Below are 25,293 nucleotides of genomic sequence, written 5' to 3' on the forward strand. Positions count from 1 at the left end.
ACTCCCCCCTTTATTCTTTATTTCATATGTGTCTGTGTGTGTATGGAGAGATACCATAGCACTGCTTCATCATTCAAACCCTCATATTGTATAGTACTGGGGCTTGAACTCGGGACTTTGTACATGGTAAAGTGTGTGCCCTACTGGTTGAACTATCTTCTGCTTCGTAAACCTGTTTCATTTCAAAAATACAACTTTATTGAGCTATAACTTATAAGCTGCAAATTTCACACTTTAAATTTTTATTCTTTTGGTGGAACCCTGACTTCATGCATGCTTGATTTCACTGCTCCAGACCTTTTTCCCATTCAGATAAAGGGATTAAAGGGAGGGAGGGGAGAAGGGAGATAGAGAGAGAAAGGGAGAAAGGAGAGGGGAAGAGAGAAAAGAAGAGATATCCGCAGCATTGCTATACCACTGATGAAGCATCCCTGCACAGGTAAGGACCAGTGGCGTGATCCCAGGTCCTCACTCAGGGTAATCTGTACTCTTCCCTAGCAGGTGAGCCATCAACTGGCTCCCAAGGCCCAACACTTCTGAAGTGTACCATTATGATTTTTAATATATTCACAGACTTATGTAACTATCAACACTAGTTAGTTTTAGGATGTTTTCAAAGCCAGAGCACCACTCCAGTGCATGTAGTACAGGATTTTGAACTGGGAGCTTCATGCCTGCAAGTCTTGCATTCTTCCAGCTACTGGGGCATTTTTATTATTCCCTTTTCTCTTAGACCCTATCAATCACTATTCTACTTTCTAGATCTATGGACTTATTCTGAATACCTAAGTAGAATCATAAAATGTATGGCCTTTTGTGTGTTCTTAGCATAGAGTATTCACAGTTTATTCATGTTATGTGTCAGTACTGTATTCCTTTTTATGGCCAAATTGTATTCCATTATAAGGATATATAGCATGTTGTTTATTTATCAGCTGATAGGCACTGAGCTTTTTTTTTTTTTTTTTTAAAGATTTTATTTATTTATGAGAAAGATAGAGAGAGAAAGAATCAGGCATCACTCTGGCACATGTGCTGCCAGGGATCAAACTCAGGACCTCATGCTTGAGAGTCCAAAGCTTTATCACTGTGCCACCTCCTGGACCACGGCACTGAATGTTTTTTTAAATAGTGCTCATCATATAAATGTGCATACATTTTTTTTGTGTGGCCATATTTTAAGTTCTCTTGGATGTTTATCATAATCTGTAGTTCCAAACAGTCTAGAGTAATTTATTTATTTATTATTTTTGATAGGGAAGAGAGAAATTGAGAAAGGAAGGGTAGAGAGAGAGAGGAAGAGAGAAGAGGAGATAACCTGCAGCCCTGCTTCACCACTCATGAAGCTTTTCCCCTGCAGATGGGGACCTGGGGCTGGAACTTGGGCCCTTATGCATGGTAGCATGTGTCCTCCACCAAGTACCCTACCACCTGGCCCCTGCTCAGTATTTTAAATTTTGTAACTTTGTCATGTCTTACTGTTGGGAAATGTTAATGTCCTCTGTCTGTCTTACCTTGTCCTTTTTCTTTTCTGTCTTTTTTTATAGAAAAAAATTGGTAATTCTGTCTTATTTTGCTGTTCAGTTGAGCTCCTACATTGTTTAGCTATCCCCCTCCCACCAAAAATAATTGTGTTGAGATTTTGGTCAGAAATCTTTTATAAAGATTTACTTACTGTTTTAAAATCCATAACTACCTATTTATGTTTGTTCTTCATTGAATCCTATTTCCACATTCATAAGAAGTTTTAATAAATTTAGAATCAAAGGAAGAATGATTTTCCCATATATCTAGAAGCATAAAAGAGGTACTTTTCTTTCTTTCTCTTCTTTCTTTCTTTCTTTCTTTCTTTCTTTCTTTCTTTCTTTCTTTCTTTTCTTTTTTTTCTAATGTGTAGGGTGGGGAAATACTCAGAACACACACTTAACCATGCTCAGGGACCAAGGTTTGAGCCCACATGGGTGCACCATACATGGCACCAGGGGAAGCTTCATGAATGGTAAAATGATGCTGTGTTGTCTCTTCTCTTTGTTTCTCTCTTCTTTCTTTTACCTCTTCCATTGTTATCATTTCCTTTCTTTCCCTCTCTCATGCTTATCTGAAATTGAAAAAAAAAAAATGTTTGTTAGTAGTGGTATGATTACTCAGGTGTGAAACTGGCACAAAAACAGTTGTAGTATTTTAATATGTTTTTTCATTCTATATACATTGACGTAATTATTTAATTTGGAGCATTTTCTGTTCTTTTATTGGTGTCTTTAAATTTAACTTTTTAAAATAATTACATTTTCCCTCAAGGTGTGGCAAACTGTGTCTTGGCTCTTGGGTTTGAGAAGATGAAGAAAGGATCTCTTACAGTTCAGTCAGTAAGTCATTTATTATTATTTTGGTTTTAATTATAATGCGGTGAGAATACCTTACCCCTCTGACTGCCTTAAATGAATCCAATTTTTAGTAAGCATCATGAAGTCAGATTTATTAGATGATCTAGTATAACAAAAATCCTAAAGGTGACACATATGTGTAGATGTGCGCACACTCTGCTATTTGCATATCTTTTGCTGTTAATGATTTCACAATAGCTTATAATATTATAAGTTTACAGGAATTTAGTTCCACACCACACGCACCACCAAAGGTTTAGGCTTTTGTACCTCCAACGATAATCACCACAATTCTCCCAAAGTCTTAGGAGCCAGTTTTCTGAGAGTGGAGCAGTGCTATGGTCTCCATTCTCCTCTATCTCTCTCATTAAATAAATGAATAAATCTTTTTAAAAAAGTGGGGGCAGGTGATGGTGTACCTGGTTGAGCACATACATTGCCATGTGCAAAGTCCCTGGAAAAATGGCCAGTGGGAGCAGTAGATTGGTCGTGCTGGCACTGAAACCCAGCCATAACCCTGGTAGCAGTAAAAAAGCAAATTAATTCGGGGTAGGGCGGTGGTGTACCAGGTTAAGTGCACATTGTACGTAGTGCAAAGACCTGCACAAGGATCCTGGTTCCAGCCCCCGGCTCTCCACCTGCAGAGGAGTCACTTCACAAGCCGTGCAGCAGGCCTGTAGGCGTCTATCTTTCTCTTCTGCTCTCTATAAAAAAATTCCATTCAACAAATTGAAAATCACTAGTGTGGGATTTCTAAGTCTGATAGTGACAAGCCAAGTTATTTGAACCTGGTTCCCCTACTGATAACAACTAACACATTTCAATAAAACATAAACAAAATATCCTAAAGACAGTATTATAGGTGAATGCCAAAGAATTGCGATTAGTCTTTTAAAAAAAATGTTGTGGGAGTCGGTTCGAGCCCCCGGCTCCCCACCTGCAGGAGGTCACTTCACAGGTGGTGAAGCAGGTCTGCAGGTGCCTGTCTTTCTCTCCCCCCCTCTGTCTTCCCCTCCTCTCTCCATTTCTCTCTGTCCTTTCCAACAACAGCAGCAGCCGTGTCAACAATAACAACTACAACAAGGGCAACAAAATGGGAACAGCCTCCAGGAGCAGTGGATTCGTAGTGCAGGCACCAAGCCTAAGCAATAACCCTGGAGGCAAAAAAAAAAAAAAAAGATGCTTTGAAAAACTGCTGATCAAGGAGCTATAAGTTTTAATTTTGATGAATCCCTAAAATGGAAAGGACAATAGTTAAAGCTCAGGCCCCCCAACTACTGCCTGCACTAAACTAGGACATGTAAAAGTAGCCCTTTGGATAAAAGTGAACCCAGAGTATAACTGTATCCTCCCCTCCATCCTGTGTTCCCCACCTTCATGAGACTATAGGCAGAGTTACCTTGGTGCTGAGCAGAACAGAAGAGAAAAACGGAAAGGAGAAACAACAACAACAATAACAACAAAACATGGTTGGGGGAGATGGCATAATGGTAAATAGATTCTCATGCCTGAGGTCCTAAGGTCCCAGGCTTAATACCCTTTTCCCCATAAGCCAGAGCTGAGCAATACTCTGGTAAAAAAAAAAAAAAAAAAATCACTGAAAAAAGCCAGGGACAGAGGAGATAACATAATGGTTATATGAAAAGAATTTCATGACTGAGACTCCAAAGTACCAGTTTAATTCTCCAGCATCACCATAAGTCTGGTCTCTCTCCGTAATGTTGTTTCTCTGATTAAAATAAAATAAAATAAAATGAAATAAAATATTAAAGAAGAAGAAAATAAACCAAAGTAAATAAAAATAAAGCTATTCCATGCTTTATTGCTGCAAGTTTTCTTTTTCTTTTTAATATTTTACTTACTTATTCATGAGAAAGATAGGAGGAGAGAGAAAGAATCAGATATCACTCTGGTACATGTGCTGCCTGGGATTGAACTCAGGACCTCATACTTGAGAGTCCAATCCTTTATCCACTGCACCACCTCCCAGACCACTGCTGCCAATTTTCTTTTTATCATGGTGGTCAAAGAATCCTTAAACCTTGAATTGATTCTAAATTAATTCTTGAATGACAATAATATAGGCATTTAGGAGAAGCAAATTTAGAGGAGAGCATCTTCCCTCTAGGCTTTAAGAATGTAGGCTGAGGGGGCAGTTGTTGGCACACCTGGGAGAGCACACACATAACAGTGTACAAGGACCTAAGTTCAAGCCCCTGTTCCCCCACGTGCAGGGGGGAAGCTTCATAATTGGTGGAACAGTGCTGTGCAGGACTCTCTCTTCCTCTCTCCCTCTTTCCCCCTTTCCACTCAATTTTCCTCAGTCTCTATAAAAAATATTTTAAAAAATCTACAATCTTGTTGGTCATTAATCACTGGTATATATACATACATATATGTGTGTGTGTGTGTGTGTGTGTGTGTGTATATATATGGAAATCTTTTGAAAAATGTATGCTGAGTGAAGAGATAAAGGACACTTACTAGATGATTTCACTCAGATTTGGAATATACCTGGCCAAAGCAGATGAACTTGAAAAAAACAAAAGGAAAAGATCCTCTCTTGGATCTTGTTAGAACTAAGATGGTTATGGTGGGAGAGGAGGCTGGAGTGGGTACAGGATTTTGGTGGGGGTTGTGGTGACTAACAAGTGTCCTAGTTCCATTGTACACTCACCACCAAAGTTCTGATTCTCCACCCTACCAGTGACAACCATCACAGCTCTCAGAGAAACAGTTCATTATTTTTTACTTAGTCATTTATTTGCAAATTCATGTGTTTCAGTCCTCTAGATTCCACATATGTGAAACCATCTGATAATTGTCTTCACTTTTTCATTTATTTTACTAAATGTGATCACTTCTGGTTCCACCATTTTTTTTTGTCCCAAAGGAGACTATCTTTTTCGATTGCAGAGTAATATTCTGTGGAGTATATATTTTAAATTTATTCTTTTTAAAAAATATTTATTTATTTGGTAGAGAGCCATAAATTGAGAGGAAGGGGGAGATAGAAGAGACAGAGAGACACCTGCAGCACTGCTTCACTACTTGTGAAGCTTTCCCCCGGCAGGTGGGGAACAGGGCTCGAACTCGGCTCCTTGCACATATTTTAAAATTCTTTTTTTTTTTTTTAATTTCCTTATTGGGGAGTTAATGTTTTACATTCAGCAGTAAATATAATAGTTTGTACATGCATAACATTTCCCAGTTTTCCATATAATAATACAACCCCCACTAGGTCATCTGTCATCTTCTTGGATCTGTATTCTCCCCAGCCACCCACCCCAGAGTCTTTTACTTTGGTGCAATACGCCAATTCCAGTTCAGGTTCTACTTGTGTTTTCTTTTCTGATCTTGTTTTTCAACTTCGACCTGAGAGTGAGATCATCCCATATTCATCCTTCTGTTTCTGACTTATTTCACTTAACATAAAATTTTCAAGGTCCGTACAAGATTGGCTGAAAATGGTGAAGTCACCATTTTTTTTCTTTTCTTTCTTTCTTTTTTTTTTTTTTAAATTTAAGAAAGGAGACATTAACAAAACCATAGAATAAGAGGGGTACAATTCCGCACAATTCCCATAACCCGATCTCCATATCCCATCCCCTCCCCTGATAGCTTTCCCACTCTCTATCCCTCTGGGAACATGGACCCAGGGTCATTGTGGGTTGCAGAGGGTGGAAGGTCTGGCTTCCATAATTGCTTCCCCGCTGAACATGAGCGTTGACTGGTCGATCCATACTCTCTGTCTGCCTCTCTCTTTCCCTAGTAGGGTGGGGCTCTGAGGAAGCGGAGCTCCAGTACACATTGATGGGGTCGTCTGTCCAGGGAAGTCTGGTCAGCATCTTGCTGGTATCCGGAACCTGGTGGCTGAAAAGAGAGTTAACATACAAAGCCAAACAAATTGTTGAACAATCATGGACCTAAAGACTGGAATAGTGCAGATGAAGTGTTGGGGGGTATTCCCTGCATGCTCTTGTGTACTTCTGCTTTCAGGTATATATTTTTCCCTAGTTTATGGGCATGTGTGAACCTATGCTCTATCTCAGGGGACCTGAACTATATCTAGGTTTGGGGACTTTATTGGGGAGTGGACCACCTGGAATGGAATTAGAGAACACTATGTATGAAAGGAAAGGTGTCACCCGAGTGATGAAGCTGAAGGGTTGTCATTTCCACACCTGAAGTCTCTGGTCACAGTCTGAAGTGAAGCATGCAGGGTTGGCACTCGCACTGATTAGGTTGTGATCCGCGGATGCAGTATTATTTGATTTGAAGTCACCATTTTTTTTTTTTCTTCAGTGTTAACTTGTCTACATACTTATTTCAGGTCAGACATTTGGTCAACATCATTACATGAAGTCACCATTTTTTATAGCTGAGTAATATATATATATATACCACAACTTGCTCAGCCACTCATCTGTTGGACACCTGGGTTGCTTCCAAGTTTTGGCTATTACAAATTGTGCTGCCAAGAACAATGTGTACACAGATCTTTTTGGATGGGTGTGTTGGGTTCCTTAGGATATATCCCCAGGAGAGGAATTGTAGGATCATAAGGTAGGTCCATTTCTAGCCTTCTGAGAGTTCTCCAGACTGTTCTCCACAGAGGTTGGACCAATTTACATTCCCACCAGCAGTGTAGGAGGCTTCCTTTGACCCCACAACCTCTCCAACATTTGCTGCTGTTACCTTTTCTGATGTATGACATTCTCACAGGAGTGAAGTGGTATCTCATTGTTGTCTTTATTTGCATTTCTCTGACAATCAGAGACTTGGAGCATTTTTCATGTGTTTCTTGACCTTTTGGATCTCTTCTGTGGTGAATATTCTGTCCATGTCCTCCCCCCATTTTTGGATGGGGTTATTTGTTTTCTTGTTTTTGAGATTTGCAAGTTCTTTATATATTCTGGTTATTAGCCTCATGTCTGATGTATGGCATGTAAAGATCTTCTCCCATTCTGTGAGGGGTCTCTTGGTTTGGGTAGTTGTTTTTTTTGCTGTACAGAAGCTTTTTAATTTGATGTAGTCCCATAGGTTTATGCTTGCTTTAAGTCTTCTTTGTAATTGGATTTGTTTTATTGAAGATGTCTTTAAAATTTATGTGGAAAAGAGTTCTGCCAATATTTTCCTCTAAGTATCTGATAGTTTGTGGTCTAACATCCAAGTCCATGATCCACTTGGAATTTACTTTTGTATTTGGTGAAATATAGTGGTTCAGTTTCATTCTTCTGCATATTTCAACCCATTTTTTCCAACACCATTTGTTGAAAAGAATTCTCTTTTTAAAAAAATATTTATTTATTTATTTATTATTGGATAGAGACAGAGAAATTGAGAGGGGAGGGAGAGATAGGGGAAGAGACAGAGATACCCGCAGTCCTGCCTCACCACTTGTGAAGCTTTCCCCCTGCAGGTGGGGACCAGGGACTTGAACCTGAGTCCTTGCACACTATAATGTGCACCCTTAACCAGATGTGCCACTACCTGGCCCCTATTTTAAAATTCTTTATCTAATCATCTATGGAAGCTCTCTGTCATGGACACAGATCTTTGTTTTCTACCTGGGATAGAGCTAGGAGCCTATGATTTTTTTTTTTTTTGCCTCCAGGGTTATTGCTGGGGCTTGGTGCCTGCACCACCAATACACTGCTCTGCTCCTGAAGGCCATTTTTTTTTCCCCTTTTGTTGCCCATGTTGTTTATCATTGTTGCGGTTGTTATTATTGTTGTCATTGCCATTATTGTTGTTGGACAGGACAGAGAGAAATCAAGAGAGGACGGGTAAGAAAGACACCTGTGGACCTGCTTCACTGCTTGTAAAGTGACCCCCTCTGCAGGTGGGGAGCTAGGGGCTCGAACGGGGATCCTTATACCAGTTCCTGGGCTTCGGGCCATGTGTGCTTAACCCGCTGAGCCACCACCCGGCCCCCATGGTATCTGGCAGCTTACAAATCCACCCCTTTTCTTTGCTGATCTCCTAAGCCCTGCTTTACGGGTTGTTTGCCTTTGGAACTGTTCTTTTTCAGTCTGACAAAAAGCCAAATAGTTAAATTATGTCATAGTATATTTTCTCAGGTTTAAGATAGAAGAATAAATTTGTTTTCTCTCTTTTTTTTTACCAGAGCACTGATCAGCTCTGGCTTTTTGTGTTGCGGGGGACTGAATTTAGGACTTCAGAGCCTCAGGCATGAGAGTCTTTGCATAATCATTATGCTACTATCTCCCTACATTTGTTCTCTCTAATTCATCATAAGTTGCATATCAATCATCAATCTTTTTTTTTTTTTTTTTTTTTTTTTTACTATAGAACTGTTTAGTTCTGGCATATGGTGGTACTGGGAATTTGAGGAATGAACCTGGACTAACTTTTTCAGAATCTTTCCAGCGCATAGAATTGTTTGAATAACATTTATTTGTAATTTAGATATGAATACTTTCTTTATTAAAACAATTTTTTTGACTGCAAAAAAATTCTATCTGTTGTCATCTAAACACATAACTAGAGGGTTGGGCTGTGGCGAAGCTGGTTAAATGCACAAAGTACCATGCACAAAGACACAGGGGCCTGGGCCTGAGTGCCCTCCCCTCTCATCCCCTCCCACAACAGCCTAGATGGTTCACAAGCGTTGAAACAGGTTTGCAGGTGTCTTTATATCTCCCTTTCCCCTCTCAATTTCTCTTTGTCCTACCAAATAAAATATAAATAAATAAATAAGGAAAAAATGGCCACTGGGAGAGATGGGTTAGAATTTATTTGTGAACAGAAATCCTCACTTCACTTATTTATTCAACAGTTATTTAAAAAAAATATTATTATTATTATTATCTTTATTTATTGGATAGAGGCAGCCAGAAATCAAGAGGGAGGGAGGTGATAGAGAGGGAGAGAGACAGAGAGACACCTGCAGCCCCTGCTTCACCTGCTTCACCACTTTTAAAGCTTTCCCCCTGCAGGTAGGGTCTGGGGGCTCGAACCCGGGTCCTTGCACATTGTAATACATGAGCTCAACCAGGTGCGCCACCACCCAGCCCCTATTCAGCAGTTATTTATGGAATATTTACTCTTAGGCCATAGGTGTGGCACTGGATATATATACAAATGCAGATGAAGAAGAGTGCCTGTGTTCTTTGGTGCATTGCAGCAAAACGAAGGGCTCTTGGGAAGGAGGGGAAGAGAGGGCTTAGGGGTCCTGCGCATGATAGTGAAAAGGGGCCTAAACTGGGCCTAAGAGTGTTCTTTCTGCAAGACTCTTATTACACAGAGATGAGAAATTGTACCCATGTGTCAACAACTGTACTACAACCCACTAACCCTCCAATAAAGTAAAACTAGGTACTGCAGGGGAAAAAAGGGGGTGGCTCCTGTTCTTGGGAAGTTCATAGTCTAGTATGTAGATTGTCAAAAACAGTTAACTTTCACTGTACGGACTGGCAGCATGCTGAACTGTGTTCCGTTCTAAAACCATTGAAACAGGTTACTACACACAGGTTTTGAGTAGCACTATAACCTGATTTTAATTCACTCCATTCGTCTTAACATCCAAGTATGCTCTTGCTCTGTTCTTTGCCTAGAATGCTTCTCACTCAAGAGGAGCTAGGTGACTTCCTCCTTCACATTCCTGCCCAGATACCACTCTTTCAGTCAAACCTATTCTGATTGTTTTCTCTAGAATAGCTCTGGCCACCTTCTGTATTTATCCCTTGACTTGGATTTATTCTTCTTTATAGCATTATTTACATCTCAATATAGGTTTGTCCTTATCATCTGCTCTCTACCCCTCCCCCCTCAATGTGACCAGGGCCTTTATTTTGTTCACTGCTTTATCCCCAGTACTTGAATAGTCTTTGATCACTTAAAATTTTTTTTAATGCATGTTTTCCTAGAAAGTATCCTAGCTGATTTTATTCATACTACCTTTTTTTTTTGTTTGCTTATTATGCACTTAGGATTAGCAGATGTCTCAGTAACATTGAAAGCTAGATGAGACAAGTATTATACCAAGTACTTGTTAAATTTGTTTCTTTTCCTCTCAGTTTTCAGATATGACCAATCCACTGGATAAGCATCTTGAAGTCCTGATCAATAAGTATGGATTATCCCAGCATCCAATTGCTCCTCAGATATTTGGGGCTGCTGGAAAAGAGCACATGGAGAAATATGGTATGTTAATAGATCTTTTGTGCTTATTGATAATTATACACATGTGATAAGAAGAAATGGCTATGTGTTATGGAACTGTGGATGATGCCAGAATATAGAGGATACAAAATAATATTTGAATTAAGTTGAGGAAATAGTTGTGTATAGAAGAAAGAAGGTATTTATTTAGGGGCTGGGTGGTGGGGCACCTGGTTGATTGTGCACACATTACCATGCTTAAGGATCCAGGTTTGAACCCCTGCTCCACACCTACAGGGGGGACACCTCATGAGCAGTGAAGCAGGTCTGCGGGTGTCTCTTTGTTTCTCTCTCTCTTCATAATTTCTCTCTGTCCAGTCAATAAAACAGAAGAAAGTAAAGTAAATGGGGAAAAATGATTGCCGGGATTGGTGGACTCAGCCCCAGTGATAACCCTAGATTCCAATAAGAAGATAAAAGAGAAATAGAGTGGGGACTTTGAACCTGAGTCAGTGCACATGGTAACATGTGTACTCAACAGGATGCATCACTGCCTGGCCCCCCATGCATTCAAGTTAATTGTGAAAAACATTTGTATGAAAAATGTTGGAAGTCTTTAGTACTGATATCTATGTAAGGCCAAGTGCAACAATTATTAACAAACTGTGGGGAAAACCACTCACTAAAAATGCTTGCTTTTTATACAGGAACCAAAGTTGACCACTTTGCAAAAATTGGATGGAAAAATCATAAACATTCAGTTAATAACCCGTAAGTATTTCAGAGATATGAAATAGAGAAAAAGTCTTCCACCCATGTGTAATATGTAACAGTCATTGAAAATCAAATTTAAGACCTCAGATACACTAACTAGAATGTTTTATTTATTTTTTCTTAAAAAAAAAGGCTTATGCTTAAGTGAACTTTTACTACAGTTCAGTTTTTGGTCTTTATTAGAATAATAATATTAGTTTTTGGTTTTATTAGAATACTATTTAAACTTAATGGCCCATTATAGAAAAATGATCAGCGACTGATGTTAAAAGATGTATATAATAAAGCCATTCACTTCAACTCTAATGCATGAACTTTATTATAACAACTTTAGTTGGAAATAACCAGTGACCAGTTAAAGCCATTCTTTATTTTTTTTTATTTTTTTATTTAAGGATTAATTAACAAAACCATAGGGTAGGAGGGGTACAATTCCACACAATTCCCACCACCCAATCTCCATATCCCACCCCCTCCCCTGATAGCTTTCCCATTCTCTATCCCTCTGGGAACATGGACCCAGGGTCATTGTGGGTTGTAGAAGGTGGAAGGTCTGGCTTCTGTAATTGCTTCCCCGCTGAACACGGGCGTTGACTGGTCAGTCCATACTCCCAGTCTACCTCTCTCTTTCCCTAGTAGGGTGGGTCTCTGGGGAAGCGGAGCTCCAGGACACATTGGTGGGGTCTTCAGTCCAGGGAAGCTTGGCCAGCATCCTGATGACATCTGGAACCTGGTGACTGAAAAGAGAGTTAACATACAAAGCCAAACAAATTGTTGAGCAATCATGGACCCAAAGCTTGGAATAGTGGAGAGGAAGTGTTAGGGGGATACTCACTGCAAACTCTAGTGTACTTCTGCTTTCAGGTATATATTTTGCAGTAGTTTATGGATACGTGTGAACATATGCTCTCTCTCACAGAAACTGGTGTATATCTAGGTTTTGGGACTTTGTTAGAAAGTGAACCACCTGAGATGGAATTAGAGTATACTATGAAAGGAAAGGTCTCACCCGAGTAATGAAGCTGAAGGGTTGTCATTCCACACGTGAAGTCTCTGGACACAGTCTGAAGTGAAGCACGTTGAGGTGGCAATCGTTGCGTTGATTAGGTTGTGATCGGCAGATGCAACATTATTTGATATGGATTGGGAGAGACATACGGGAAAGTGGGCCCTACCCAAGGGTTCCCATTCTTTAAAATTTTTTCTCAGTTCATTTTAATCAATCAAAATGTAAAGTACTTATTAGTAGCTATTTTGATTTTTGTTAAATCATTGACATTCATCTAGTAATTAGTTTTAATTGCATTAATAATAAATAATAAAAGACAATAAACTTTTATTCTGGTAGAATATTATGGTGATTTTTTTTATCCTGAAATATAATTTGAAGTTAAATTGTATCAATGTATATTACAGATCTTTAATTTTTGAATCCCTGGTGCCTAGTTCAATGCCTGATTTATACTTTGTAGTTAATAGTTGCTGAACAATATTAGTTCAGAGGAAGCTGAGTTAGTACCAGATAGTTAGAAAATCTACTGAAGTATGAGGTAATAGGTATTGTAACTCTCTTTATTAAATGCCAGTTCTGTGTCACTGTGCTAGGTGCCTTTTCCCTTTGTTTTTCTTTTGCCACCAGGGTTACTGCTGGGGCTTCCTGCCTGCATAATTTTGCTGATCTTGGCAGACTTATTCTTCGTCTCCCCCCCCCTTTTTTTTTTTATTTAAACAGGGTGAGAGACAGAAAAGTAGAGACAGCCACAACACTGCTCTTTCTCTTAGGAATCTTCCTCCACCCTCTGTGCAGGTTTTGTAAAACTGAGAATGCCTTCTTGGAGTTCTGGAGTAAAGTAACAAAAGTGTCCTTTTTAGTAGACACCTTTTTTGTTTTCTTCACTGGGGGGGGGGGGACGATTAATGGTTTATAGTTGGCAGTAAAATACAATAGTTTGTACAAGTGTAACATTTCTCAGTTTTTTACCTACCACTCTAATCCCCCACCTAGATGCTCCTCCACCATCATGTTCCAAATCCTGAACACTCCCCCCAGCCCTAGAGTCCTTTATTTCAGTGTACAGTAGACACCTTTTGTCAACTGCTGAAACACGTCACTTAGATCTTCATCCTCCACTTCTAACTTTGCAGGTATATCTGTTCCATTGATTGGTTACCCATCAAATTGGAATCTGATCTGCCTCATTGACAACCCCTGCCATTCACAATAGGCTTTCAATAGTTGATATCCTAGTGATGGGAGTCGGGAGGTAACGCAGCGGGTTAAGCGCAGGTGGTTTGAGCCCGGGCTCCCCACCTGCAGGGGAGTCGCTTCACAGGTGGTGAAGCAGGTTTGCAGGTGTCTTTCTCTCACCCTCTTTGTCTTCCTCATTTCTCTCTGTCCTAACAACTACAGCATCAATAACACCAACAATAACTACAATAATAATAATAATAAAAACAAGGGCAACAAAAGGGAAAATAAATATAAAAAAATTAAAAAAAAAATCCTTGTGATTTCTGAGACTAGTAAGGGACCATGTTGCCTTTATCAGTTGACAGCACTGCAGCTTCCCTGGCTTTATAGCTTCAAAGAGTAGCTCTTGACTTTCCATAGAGAATCAAAGCTTCCAAGTCTTCCACTTACCTCCCTGCCTAGCCAGGTGCTTGTTTACCCAGTCATTACAGCTTTCCTCTTGAGAAATTTGTCTCGCTCAGCAAGTATATGTTAAGTAAACAACTGGGTTCAAGCCCTGGTCCCCACCTGCAGGGGGAAATCTTCATAAGTGGTGAAGTAGAGCTGCAGGTGTCTCTCTTGTCTTTCTGTCTCTCTCTCTCTCTCTCTCTATCTCCCCCCTCTCATTTTCTCTCTATCTAGTAATGAATACATTAAAATTAAAAAAATTTTTTAAAAGTGTGTGTTAAGTAACCTTGTGCAAGATGGTACTTGAGCTGTTAGTGAGTGATGTAACAGTGACTAGGACATAAATCTTCCATTACATTTGTACCCTCGCTGTTATGTTAAGCAGGCATGTGTAATTTCTGGATGCCATTTTCTTCATTTCAAAGTCTATGAAACAGCTAAGAATAGACTTCTAGAATTTTGACTCAGAAACTTTGGATGCAAACTTTCTGTACTAGGTTTTGCTTGGCTAGCGACGGAGAATTCAGTGTTTGCTGACCAGTCACTGGAGCTATCCTATCATATAATTCTAAACAGGGAGTTAAGACACCATTCTCTACTGTTTACTCACATATTGTAAGAACACTTAAAGGCACTGAGAATTTGAGAAGTAGTATAGAACTAGGGCTCGCTCATGCCACTTGAGTCTTCAGATCTGTGTCTGTAACTTTCTCTTGAGTACCCACAGGGGCTTAGTCACATGTTCACAAGTTATTTATTTATTTTGCCTCCACGCTTATCTATGGGGATCAGTGCACTATGAATCCACTGCCCCTGGTGGCCATTTTTTCCTTCTTTTTTTTTTTTATTTTTAAATTGGATAGGACAGAGAGAGATTGAGAGAGAAGGAGGGGATTGAGAGGGGAGAGAAAGAGAGACACCCACAGACTTGTTTCACTGCTTGTGAAGTGACCTCCCTGCAGGTGGGGAGCTGGGTGCTTGAACTGGGATCCTTGCGTAGGTCCTTGAGCTTTATACTATGTGAGCTTAACCCGGTGTGGCACCGCCCAACCATTCATAAGTAATTTATCATTTCCTCTCAACCCTGTTTCCTCTTCAACATGCATTTTGGTGAATAGTACCAGTAGACAAGGTAAAAACTGGAAGTCAAACCTTTATTCTGTCTTCTTCCTCAGTGTGGCATTTGAGTTGCAAATAAATTGGGAGTGAATGAATAGAGTCTTAGAGCTCCTCCGGCTCCTTATCTTTTGAGTTGATTCTTTCTCTCCACTGTTTACTTCCAGTCCTCTACTTGAGGGATCTAGGGCTTCTTGCCTTAGTTATTTTTCTTTTCTTTAAAAAAATGTTTTTATTAGTGATTTAGTAATGATCAAGTAGATTGTGGGATGGATTTATTTTCATGAGAGAGAGAAACACTACAGCACGGCTCAATTCTGGCATATGGTAGTGCTAGAGATTGAACCTGGGGTCTTTGGGGGCTCTCAGACATGCAAGTCTGGTATACTACCACTGCATTTTCCCATGACCCCATTAGGATTGAAAAAAATTCAATTTAATATCTTTAAAACATAACACTTAGTATTTTTTTTTATCTTTATCTGATAGAGACAGCCAGAAATTGAGAGGGAAGGGGGAAATATGGAAAGAGAGAGACAGACAGACACTTGCAACACCTCTACACCACTTGTGAAGCTTTCCCCCTGCAGGTAGGGACTAGGGGCTCGAACTCAGGTCTTTGTGCACTGTAACATGTGCGCAACCAGGCACGCCACCGCCCAGTCCCCAATCATAACACTTATTAAAGGCTAAAAACTTCTTAAACATCTGTCTTTTGGTTGTGAAAAGATCATGTTTATTTGTTTTGTATTTAGGTACTCCCAGCACCAGGACTATTACAGTTTAGATGAAGTGAAGAAATCGCGTGAAATTTTTGATTATTTGACTGTCTTACAATGTTGGTAAGAAAAACACATTTTAAAAAAATTTCTTTATTGGGAAATTAATGTTTTACATTTGATAGTAAATACAGTAGTTTGTACATGCATAACATTTCCCAGTTTTCCATATAACAATACAACCCCCACTACGTTCTCTGTCATCCTTCTTGGATCTGTATTCTCCCCACCTACCTACCCCAGAGTCTTTTACTTTGGTGCAGTACGCCAATTCCACTTCCGGTTCTACTTGAAGAAAAACACATTTTAATACTCAATAGCACTATTTGAGTATCTCTGTATGTGCTTTTAGAACCTGTATAGAGCTCTTAAGCAGTGTAGTCCTTTCTCTGGGGTGAGGGCCTTTTACTGCCTACACTGTCTTGAAACAGACTATTCCTTGCCTTGGAAAATATGTATTTTTGCTTCTTTCTCTACCCATTTTGATTTAATTACATTTATTTCTTTAAGGGTGATTTGGGAAAACAAGAGTCCAAAGATTTATGTTTTGAGTTTTCTTTCCCTTTACTGTAGACATCTATCGTAGCACATTTTATTCTATCCTAGTAGCTAAGAGGAAACATAAATAATAATAAAGTATGGCCAACTTTTTATCTGTTGCAATTTGAGGGTCTAGACATTTATAAAGTAAGTCCAGGTAAACTCACAGAGGATTATTTGGGTTTGCCACTTTCCTTTGAAATACTGTGTTGGGCAGAGGGTAGATAGCATAATGGTTATGCAAACAAACTCTCATGCCTGAGGCTCCAAAGTCCCAGGTTCAGTCCACCACCATAAGCCAGAGCTGAACAGTGCTCTGGTTAAAAAATGAAAAAAAAAAAAAAAAAAAAAGAAGTACTGTGTTGTCGGAAAAAGTCATGATGTTTCTTTTTCTTCTGTTTTTCTATGCAAAAATGTGTCATAACTTTTCCAACAACCCCACAGTACAAAGTCATCTGTTTCTGTGTAAAACTGCAAAGAAATTATAAGAACTCTGCATTTTACTGTTTTGTGTTAAGGGAAGAGGTTTCCTTTGTAGTATTATGCAACACTGAGGTGGGTATTCCCACGTTCTCTCCTTTTCCACCTCACAACTGCTTTTAAAATCCCTAGGTGGGGGTGGAGGGTGGGGCTGGAAATTTAGAGACTGGAATTCCTGGCCTCTCAAGAAGTTTTCTCCAGTTCTCCCACTAAAGGATGGGCTGTACCAAAGGAGGATGCTCCTCCCTAAGAAATTAAACATTTGGATTTGATTTCACCTTCACAACTTGCTCTGATGAAAAACTCTGTTTTGAGGAGGTGGCAGGAGTCTTCAATTCAAAAGGATACAAAGTCTGAGTTATCTGGAAGATAATAGTTTGATGCTAGTTGGGCTTAGATAGTTTATTATATTAGAAAAGGAAAGAATATCTTTGTGACTTCTTGAGAACACACCAAAAGATGCCTTTATGGGTCTGCAGAGGAAAATACAGAATTCTTTTCAGTAAAAATGTTTTTGAGCCTTGGAGGCCAAGAAGTAACTGACAGCCGGTAAGTTCTTCATAAGAGATTCACTAAGTCCTGAGGACTGGGCAGTGGTGATCTGGGTTAAGTGCACATACTACAAAGTGCAAGGACCTGTGTATGGATCCTGGTTCAAGCCCCCGGCTCCCCACCTGCAGGGGGATTGTTTCACAATCAGTGAAGCAGGTCTGCAGGTGTTTCTCTTTCTCTCTTCCTACCTCCCTATCTCTCTCTCTCTGTCCTATCCAAAAATAAAAATAGAAAAAATGGCCACCAGGAGCAGTGGATTCATAGTGCCGATACTAAGCCCCAGCAATAACCCTGGTGCCAAAATCAAGTCAAAATTAAATCACTGAGGTTCTCCTGAGGAGACAGGGCATTAAATGGGGGGGGGGGGGAAGAGAGAGATTCACCAAGTCCACAGATAGAAAACAAGTGTAACTTCTAACTGGAGATACAATATGACAGTCTAATAAAGCTGCAGGCATACTCAATCTTTCTTTCCAGAAGGTGCTCCTAGTCTGAAACCCTAGGATTGAAAAGGACCAGGTATAAATAGCTATTTTTACCTCCTTTTAGTCCCACTTCAGATGGTGCCGCAGCAGCAGTTTTGGCTAATGAAGCATTTGTACTGAAACATGGTCTACAATCCAAAGCCGTGGAGATTTTGGCCCAAGAGATGGTGACTGATTTACCAAGCACATTTGAAGAAAAAAGCGTTATTAAAATGGTGTGTAATAATCTATTCTACTGATTAGTAGAGGAATTTCTGTTTCAAGATTTCAAGGTGATATGTTGTCATCTGATTTGAAGATAATTTTATTTGAAAATTGAGTATTATAACACATTTTTTAAAATGATATTTTTTAATCAAAGCATTGCTCAGCTCTGGTTTATAGTGATGCTAGGGATTGAACCTGGAATCTCAACCTCATACACAGTCTTTTGCATAACCATTATTCTATTTCCCCACACTATTAAAAACACATTTTTAGAATCTGTTAAGGAAAAAAAAAACAACTGACTGTGTGTGTGTATGGGGGGGGGGGGGAGAATGTGTTAAAGAAGCATCTACAAAATAGCTCGCCTGGATAGTGCGGCAGCTTTGCTCTGCACTTGACCAAAGTCAGAGGCTAGGACCATGCACACTGAAGAAAGTTTCAGTGAAGTGGTGTCCTCCTCCTCTTATACCTGGAACTCTGTAGCCCGTAACTTGTCTGAGACCACAAAAGTTAGGGTGTAACTGGGTTATATTCAAGTTTTCTGATCACAGTACATTTTCTGTTATATCACATTTTAAAAATGCATTAGCAGAGAATGAACTTAGGGCCCTCTGTATACACAATACTGCTGAGCAGCCCCAAGAGAGAGAGAGAAGAGGAAGAAGAGGAGGAGGATACCATACTTCACCTATCCTCCATGGAGTCTCCCCTTCCCCACTTGCCATCCACAGTGTTCCCTCTGTACTGGAGCTTGAACCCAGAGTGGCGAGCCCAGTAGGGTATACACTGTACTGGGTGAGCTGTCCTTCAGCCCCTATACCACCCTATCCCCCCACCCCACGCTCATCTCCCCACTTAGAAAAGTTGAATTTGCCTTTATTATAATGTGTCGAAATAGGCATTAAGAGCATGAATTTTGGAAAAATAATTGGGTTCCTGTCTGATCCTCTGAAAGGTGATTTTCAGCAATCAGGGAAATGACTCAACTGGCAGAATATATGACTCCCGTGCGTGAAGTTCCTGGCCCCATTCCCAGCACCACCTGTACTGGATTGGTGCTCTGACTTGTCTTTCTTCCTCCCTCTTCTGTCACGTATGAAACTTTCTTTCATGTAATCATTTTCAGTACATCCAAGTTATAACAATATGTTGATAAATATCTTTGAAGTTTTTATAAGTACACATTGTGGCTTGATATGATTTTTGTAACTTTGCACAAGATATGACCTGAGGAATTGTAAGGCCTTTTTATGTGTCTTATTTATAACTCTGTACATTTAGTATCTCCATTATCACTCCTGGATATTCTTTTATTTGGATTTTTTATGCATCATATAGAATTAACTGAGATTTTTTTTAAAAAAAGATTTTATTTATTTATTAGTGAGAAACATAGGAGGAAAGAGAAAGAGCCAGGCATCACTCTGGTACATGTGCTGCCATGGATTGAACTCAGGACCTCATGCTTCAGAGTCCGATGCTTTATTCACTGTGCCACCTCCTGGACTGCTTAACTGAGATTTTAATAGTTACTAGCATTAAGATACATTTGAGAGACCAGGTAGTGGCGCACCTGGTTAAGCACACACACTAGGGTGCACAAGGAACCAGTTTCAAGCCTCTAGTCCCCACCTGCAGGGTGAACGCTTCATGAGTGGCGAAGGAATGCTTGCAGGTGTCTCTATCTCCCTCTCTATCGCCCCCCCTTCTCAACATCTCTCCGTAAACAAAAAATAAATAAAGATACATTTTAGTATCTTATAGTCCTGTGTAAAAGTCTCAGATGTGGTGGTACTTATATTTTATTTTGGATCCAGGTTGGCTTTGATATGAGTAAAGAAGCTGCCAGAAAGTGTTATGAAAAAACTGGCCTACGACCAAGTGATGTTAATGTCATAGAACTTCACGATTGCTTCTCAAGCAATGAACTTCTTACTTATGAAGCACTGGGACTCTGTCCAGAAGGTAATATCTCTGATAAGATACTGACTAGCAAATCTCACTGAGAAAAATTTATTTTCATGTTTCAACTTAGTAATTCACTAATTGCTTTTCCATATTTTTTCTGACACACTGTTCAAAGCGAATGCAAGCTATCTTTACACTGCACTTTTTAGTTTTGGACAGTAAAAACATGTAGACAACAGAACATACAAATATTTATTTAACTAGAGCATTAGTCAGTAAGGTAGTGCTAGGGACTGAACCTGAGGCCTTGAAGCCTCAGGCATGAATTTTTTTGCATAACCACTGTGCTATCTCTTTGGCCCATAAGTAATTTTTTTTTAAGTTTAACATTTATATTTATTTATTTATTCCCTTTTGTTGTCCTTATTGTTGTGGTTATTATTGTTGTTATTGATGTTGCCATTGTTGTTGTTGGATAGGACAGAGAGAAATGGAGAGAGGAGGGGAGACAGAGGGGGAGAGAAAGATAGACACCTGCAGACCTGCTTCACTGCCTGTGAAGTGACTCCCCTACAGGTGGGAAACCGGGGGCTTGAACCGGGATTCTTACGCTGGTCCTTCTGCTTTGCGCCACCTGCACTTACCTCGTTGCACTACCACCCAACTCCCCACAAATAATTTTTTTTTTTTCTTTTCCTCCAGGGTTATTGCTGGGCTCGGTGCCTGCACCATGAATCCACCTCTCCTGGAGGCTGTTTTTCCCCCTTTTTGTTGCCCTAGTTGTTGCAGCCTCGTTGCGGTTATTATTGCCATTGTTGACGTTGGTTTGTTGTTGGATAAGACAGAGAGAAATGGAGAGAGGAGGGGAAGACAGAGAGAGAGGGGGAGAGAAAGATAGACACCTGCAGACCTGCTTCACGCCCGTGAAGCGACTCCCCTGCAGGTGGGGAGCCGGGGGCTCTAACCGGGATCCTTACGCCGGTCCCTGCGCTTTGCGCCACGTGCGCTTAACCCACTGCGCCACCGACCGACCCCCCACAAATAATTTTTTAAAAATATATTTATTCATTAATGAGAAAGGGTGGGGAGGAAAGACCAGAGTGTCACACTGACACATACAGTGCTAGGGATTGAACTCAGAACCTCATTCTTGAGAGTCTGACACTTTAATTACTATGCTACCACCCGCCCAGTTTGTAAAAATGAGTTTATTACTTAAATCAGGGATATGGATAATGTACTTTGGGTAAAAAGAATATAGGACTACATATGTAATTCCAACTATTTTAAGTTATGCTTAAGTGAAGACAGAAAGGAAAATGGAGTGGAAGGGTTTTTTATTTGTTTTTGTTTTTTCATTTCTAAAGTAGTTATGACCAGCTATGTATGAGAGTTTTAGTTTCTTCATACCTTTGCCAATGCTTGATGTGGTCAGTTTAAAAAGTTTAAACCTCAAAAAAAAAAAAAAAAAGTTTAAACCTCTTCGAGCCCCTGGTTCCCCACCTGCAGGGGGGTTGCTTCACAAGTGGTGAAGCAGGTCTGCAGGTGTCTATCTTTCTTTCCTCCTCTCTGTCTTCCCCTCCTCTCTCCATTTCTCTCTGTCCTGTCCAATGATAATGACATCAATAACAACAATAATAGTAACAGCCACGATGGTAAACAAGGGCAACAAAAGGGGAAAAATATCCTCCAGGAGCAGCAGATTCTTGGAATGGGCCCTGAGCCCCAGCAATAACCCTAGAGACAAAAAAAAAAAAAAAAAAAGTTTAAACTTCTTCAAATACTGTACTGTGAGTCTTATTTTTTTTTAAAATTTAATTTGCATACCTCTGGTTGATATGCATTGTTGAGCACCTTGTCTTGTGCTTATTGACCATCCATGTCCTTTTTTTTGGTCAAGTATCTGCTTAGGTCATTTGCCCTTTAATTAGTGCAGTGACATTTTCTAAAATATAAGTTGTTTATTCACTGTTTCATGTATGCTGTGAATATTTTTTTTTTTAGAATATTTTTTCTTTATGTAGTACATGGATACAAGGACCTGCACTTTTGTAATGCTGCTGAGTGGTCTTGCCCCCCCCCCCCCCCCCCCGTTTTTATTTAGAGAGAGGAAGGCAAAAGGAGAGAAACCTTAGCACCACTTCACTACCTCTAGAGCTTCTCCTGTGTCATCCATTGTGGTCCTGGGTGGTGCTGGGGCCTGAACCTAGGGTCACATGTTTTACTAGGTGAGCTGCCTTTTTGTCTTTTTAATAGTGTCTTTGGAAGAACACAGTTTTAATGAAATATAAGTGATCAATTTATTTTTTAAAAATGCTAAAGATGATTCATTTATTAATGAGAAGAGAGAAAAATTTGTTCGAATGTCAGTTTTTAACATATGTGAATATCACTTTCCCTTCTATAGGACAAGGTGGACAACTGGTTGACAGAGGAGATAATACTTATGGAGGAAAGTGGGTTATAAATCCAAGTGGTGGATTGACTTCAAAGGGACACCCACTGGGAGCTACAGGTAATGATAGATTTTGTTAACCATGTTTGGCATGTGTGTGAAAGATTTGTCATCAAAATCAGATGCATTCATTCTCTGATCATGGTAACCAATACTTTGAGTATTAATTCATAATACATGTATGTTTGTGTATATTTTTTTCATCGTTTAAATTTTTACTGAGATAATGTTGGTTTACAAGCCTGTGTGTTTTAATATTTTATTTTTATTTATTTATTCCCTTTTGTTGCCCTTGTTTTATTGTTGTAGTTATTATTGTTGTTGTCGTTGTTATTGGATAGGACAGAGAGAAACGGAGAGAGGAGGGGAAGACAGAGAGGGGGAGAGAAAGATAGACACCTGCAGACCTGCTTCACCGCCTGTGAAGCGACTCCCCTGTAGGTGGGGAGCCGGGGTTCAAACCGGGATCCTTATGCCAGTCCTTGTGCTTTGCGCCACCTGCGCTTAACCCGCTGCGCTACAGCCCGACTCCCAGCTTGTGTGTTTTAGAGGTATAATACCCACATCCGTAACCCTACACCGAAGTCCTGGGCCTCCTCCACCCCACAGCTCCTCCGTTCCCCTTTCCTTTTGGACCTCAGTTGTTAAGTGAGAGTCCTTTTGACCCTGAACCTGTTCCTTTGACTGTTTCTTTATATTCTTCATATAATTGAGATGGTTGTGTGTTTCTCCTCCTCTTAGCATATGGTTCCACCCATTGCCGGGCTAGCTTCGCTGGAGAGAGAGAGAGAGAGAGACAAGGAACTCGTGGTGACGTGGTAATACAATTCTTTATTGATACTGATGCCCCAGAGTTGGGTAGATGTACAAATGGTTGTCTAATTGGTTCCTCGCAGTTTTTTTTTTTTTTTGAATGTTAAGTCTTTTTTTAAATTGTTGTCAAGTAAATAAGATCAAACCAAACCAGACCTTTACAAGTTTTTGTTTATGTTTTCTTGATTTCTGTGGCATTGTTGTGACTGCCCAGCACAAGAGTGCTTTTTCTGTCAAAATGTATGAGGTTCTTCACTCTCTCTAGACTTTTCCCCAATTTCCAAAATGGGAGAAAAGTAAAACTTCCTGCAAGATTGCCCAAACACTATCATCTGTGTGTGTGTTCTATTCTTCTCACGATTCTAGTTTTTCTGGATTTAACCCAGACTAGTGAAATGTTCTTTAAAGTAGACCTCCTTGATGGTTCTCCTTCTGTCTTCTCCAGCCCATTTTAGTTTGATCGTGATGTCATTGGGAGCCAACCCTTTTGTTTCATCCTGTGAGTCTCCAGCTTGTCTGCCTTTGGGTGGAACCTGAACAGAACTACTGACTTCTTCTTTCAAAAAAATTTCTTTATTGGGGCATTAATGTTTTACAGTCGACAGTAAATACAATAGTTTGTACATGCATAACATTTCCCAGTTTTCCACACAACAATACAACCCCCACTAGGTCCTCTGCCATTATGTTCCAGGACCTGAACCCTCTCCCACAACCCGCCCCAGAATCTTTTTTTACTTTGGTGTAATACATCAACTCCAGTCCAAGTTCTGCTTGTATTTTCTCTTCTGATCTTGTTTTTCAACTTCTGCCTCAGTGAGGTCGTCCTATATTCTTCCTTCTCTTTCTGACTTATCTCACTTAACATTATTCCTTCAAGCTCCATCCAAGATGGGCTGAAAATGGTGAAATCACCATTTTTAATAGCTGAGTAGTATTCCATTGTGTTTATATACCACAATTTTCTCAGCTACTCATCTGTTGTTGGACACTTGGGTTGCTTCCAGGTTTTGGCTATTACAAATTGTGCTGCTATGAACATAGGTATACACAAATCTTTTTGGATGGGTGTGTTTGTTTCTTTAGGATATATCTCTAGGAGAGGAATTGCAGTATCATAGGATAGGTCCATTTCTAGCCTTCAGAGAGTTCTCCAGACTGCTCTCCACAGGGGTTGGACCAATTTACATTCCCACCAGCAGTGCAGGAGGTTTCCTTTGACCCCACAACCTCTCCAGCATTTTTTTTTGCTAGCTTTTCTGATGTATGATATTCTCAAAGTAGTGAAGTATTATCTTATTGTCTTTATTTGCATTTCTCTGATAATCAAAGACTTGGAGCATTTTTCATGTTTGTTGGATTTCATATGTTTCGGATCTCTGGTGAATATTCTGTTTATATCCTCTCTCTTATTTTTGGATGGGGTCATTTGTTTTCTTGTTGAGTTTGGCGAGCTCTTTATATATTTTGGTTATTAAACTCTTGTCTGATGTATGGCATGTAAAGATCTTCTCCCGTTCTGTGAGGGTCTCTTTGTTTAGGTAGTGGTTTCTTTTGCTGTGCAGAAGCTTTTTAATTTGATGTAGTCCCATTGGTTTATTTTTGTTTTAGTCTTCGTATTGGATTTGTTTCATTAAAGTTGCCTTTAAATTTATGTGGAAAAGAGTTCTGCCAATATTTTCCTCTAAGTACTTGATAGTTTCTGGTCTAACATCCAAATCCTTGATCCACTTGGAATTTACTTTTGTGTTTTGTAAAATGTAGTGGTTCAGTTTCATTCTTCTGCATATTACAACCCATTTTTTCCAGTTCCATTTGTTGAAGAGACTTTCCTTTCCCCATTTAATAGTCTGGGCACCTTTGTCAAAGATTAGATGTCCATAGATGTGTGTGTGTGTGTTGGGGGGAGCTCTTCTTTTTATCTTGTACACCTATGGATACATCACAGGCACTGCTTGTTTTCTGAGAGGAGTTAGGCATTATATAGATGAGAAAGAGGAATGAGAGTCATTGGATAACTAAGAATGATTTTTTT

General features: G+C 39.8%; 1 protein-coding gene and 1 non-coding gene across 6 annotated transcripts in view; one reads left to right on the forward strand and one right to left on the reverse strand.

The window, feature by feature from the left end:
• SCP2 (sterol carrier protein 2) overlaps window positions 1–25,293 on the forward strand; it is a 342,267-nt gene that overhangs the window by 268,622 nt on the left and 48,352 nt on the right. For 4 of the 5 annotated variants that reach the window (XR_009553885.1, XR_009553884.1, XM_060206213.1 and 1 more), the window contains 7 exons: window positions 2,299–2,366; window positions 10,427–10,553; window positions 11,219–11,282; window positions 15,795–15,881; window positions 17,940–18,090; window positions 19,900–20,047; window positions 22,398–22,505. Coding sequence is in view for 3 of the 5 variants with exons in the window: in XM_060206213.1 (XP_060062196.1) it covers window positions 2,299–2,366; window positions 10,427–10,553; window positions 11,219–11,282; window positions 15,795–15,881; window positions 17,940–18,090; window positions 19,900–20,047; window positions 22,398–22,505 (753 nt within the window). In the remaining 2 variants the exon portion in view is untranslated. Of the gene's footprint in view, window positions 1–2,297; window positions 2,367–10,426; window positions 10,554–11,218; window positions 11,283–15,794; window positions 15,882–17,939; window positions 18,091–19,899; window positions 20,048–22,397; window positions 22,506–25,293 lie in introns of all 5 variants that reach the window. The other variant, XM_060206215.1, reaches the window with a different exon arrangement.
• On the reverse strand, window positions 6,682–6,745 carry LOC132532587 (small nucleolar RNA SNORD78). Its single transcript, XR_009544523.1, has one exon. It is a non-coding gene; the product is annotated as a small nucleolar RNA SNORD78 (small nucleolar RNA).

Source organism: Erinaceus europaeus, chromosome 13, assembly GCF_950295315.1.
Source record: "Erinaceus europaeus chromosome 13, mEriEur2.1, whole genome shotgun sequence".
Taxonomy (NCBI): domain Eukaryota; kingdom Metazoa; phylum Chordata; class Mammalia; order Eulipotyphla; family Erinaceidae; genus Erinaceus; species Erinaceus europaeus.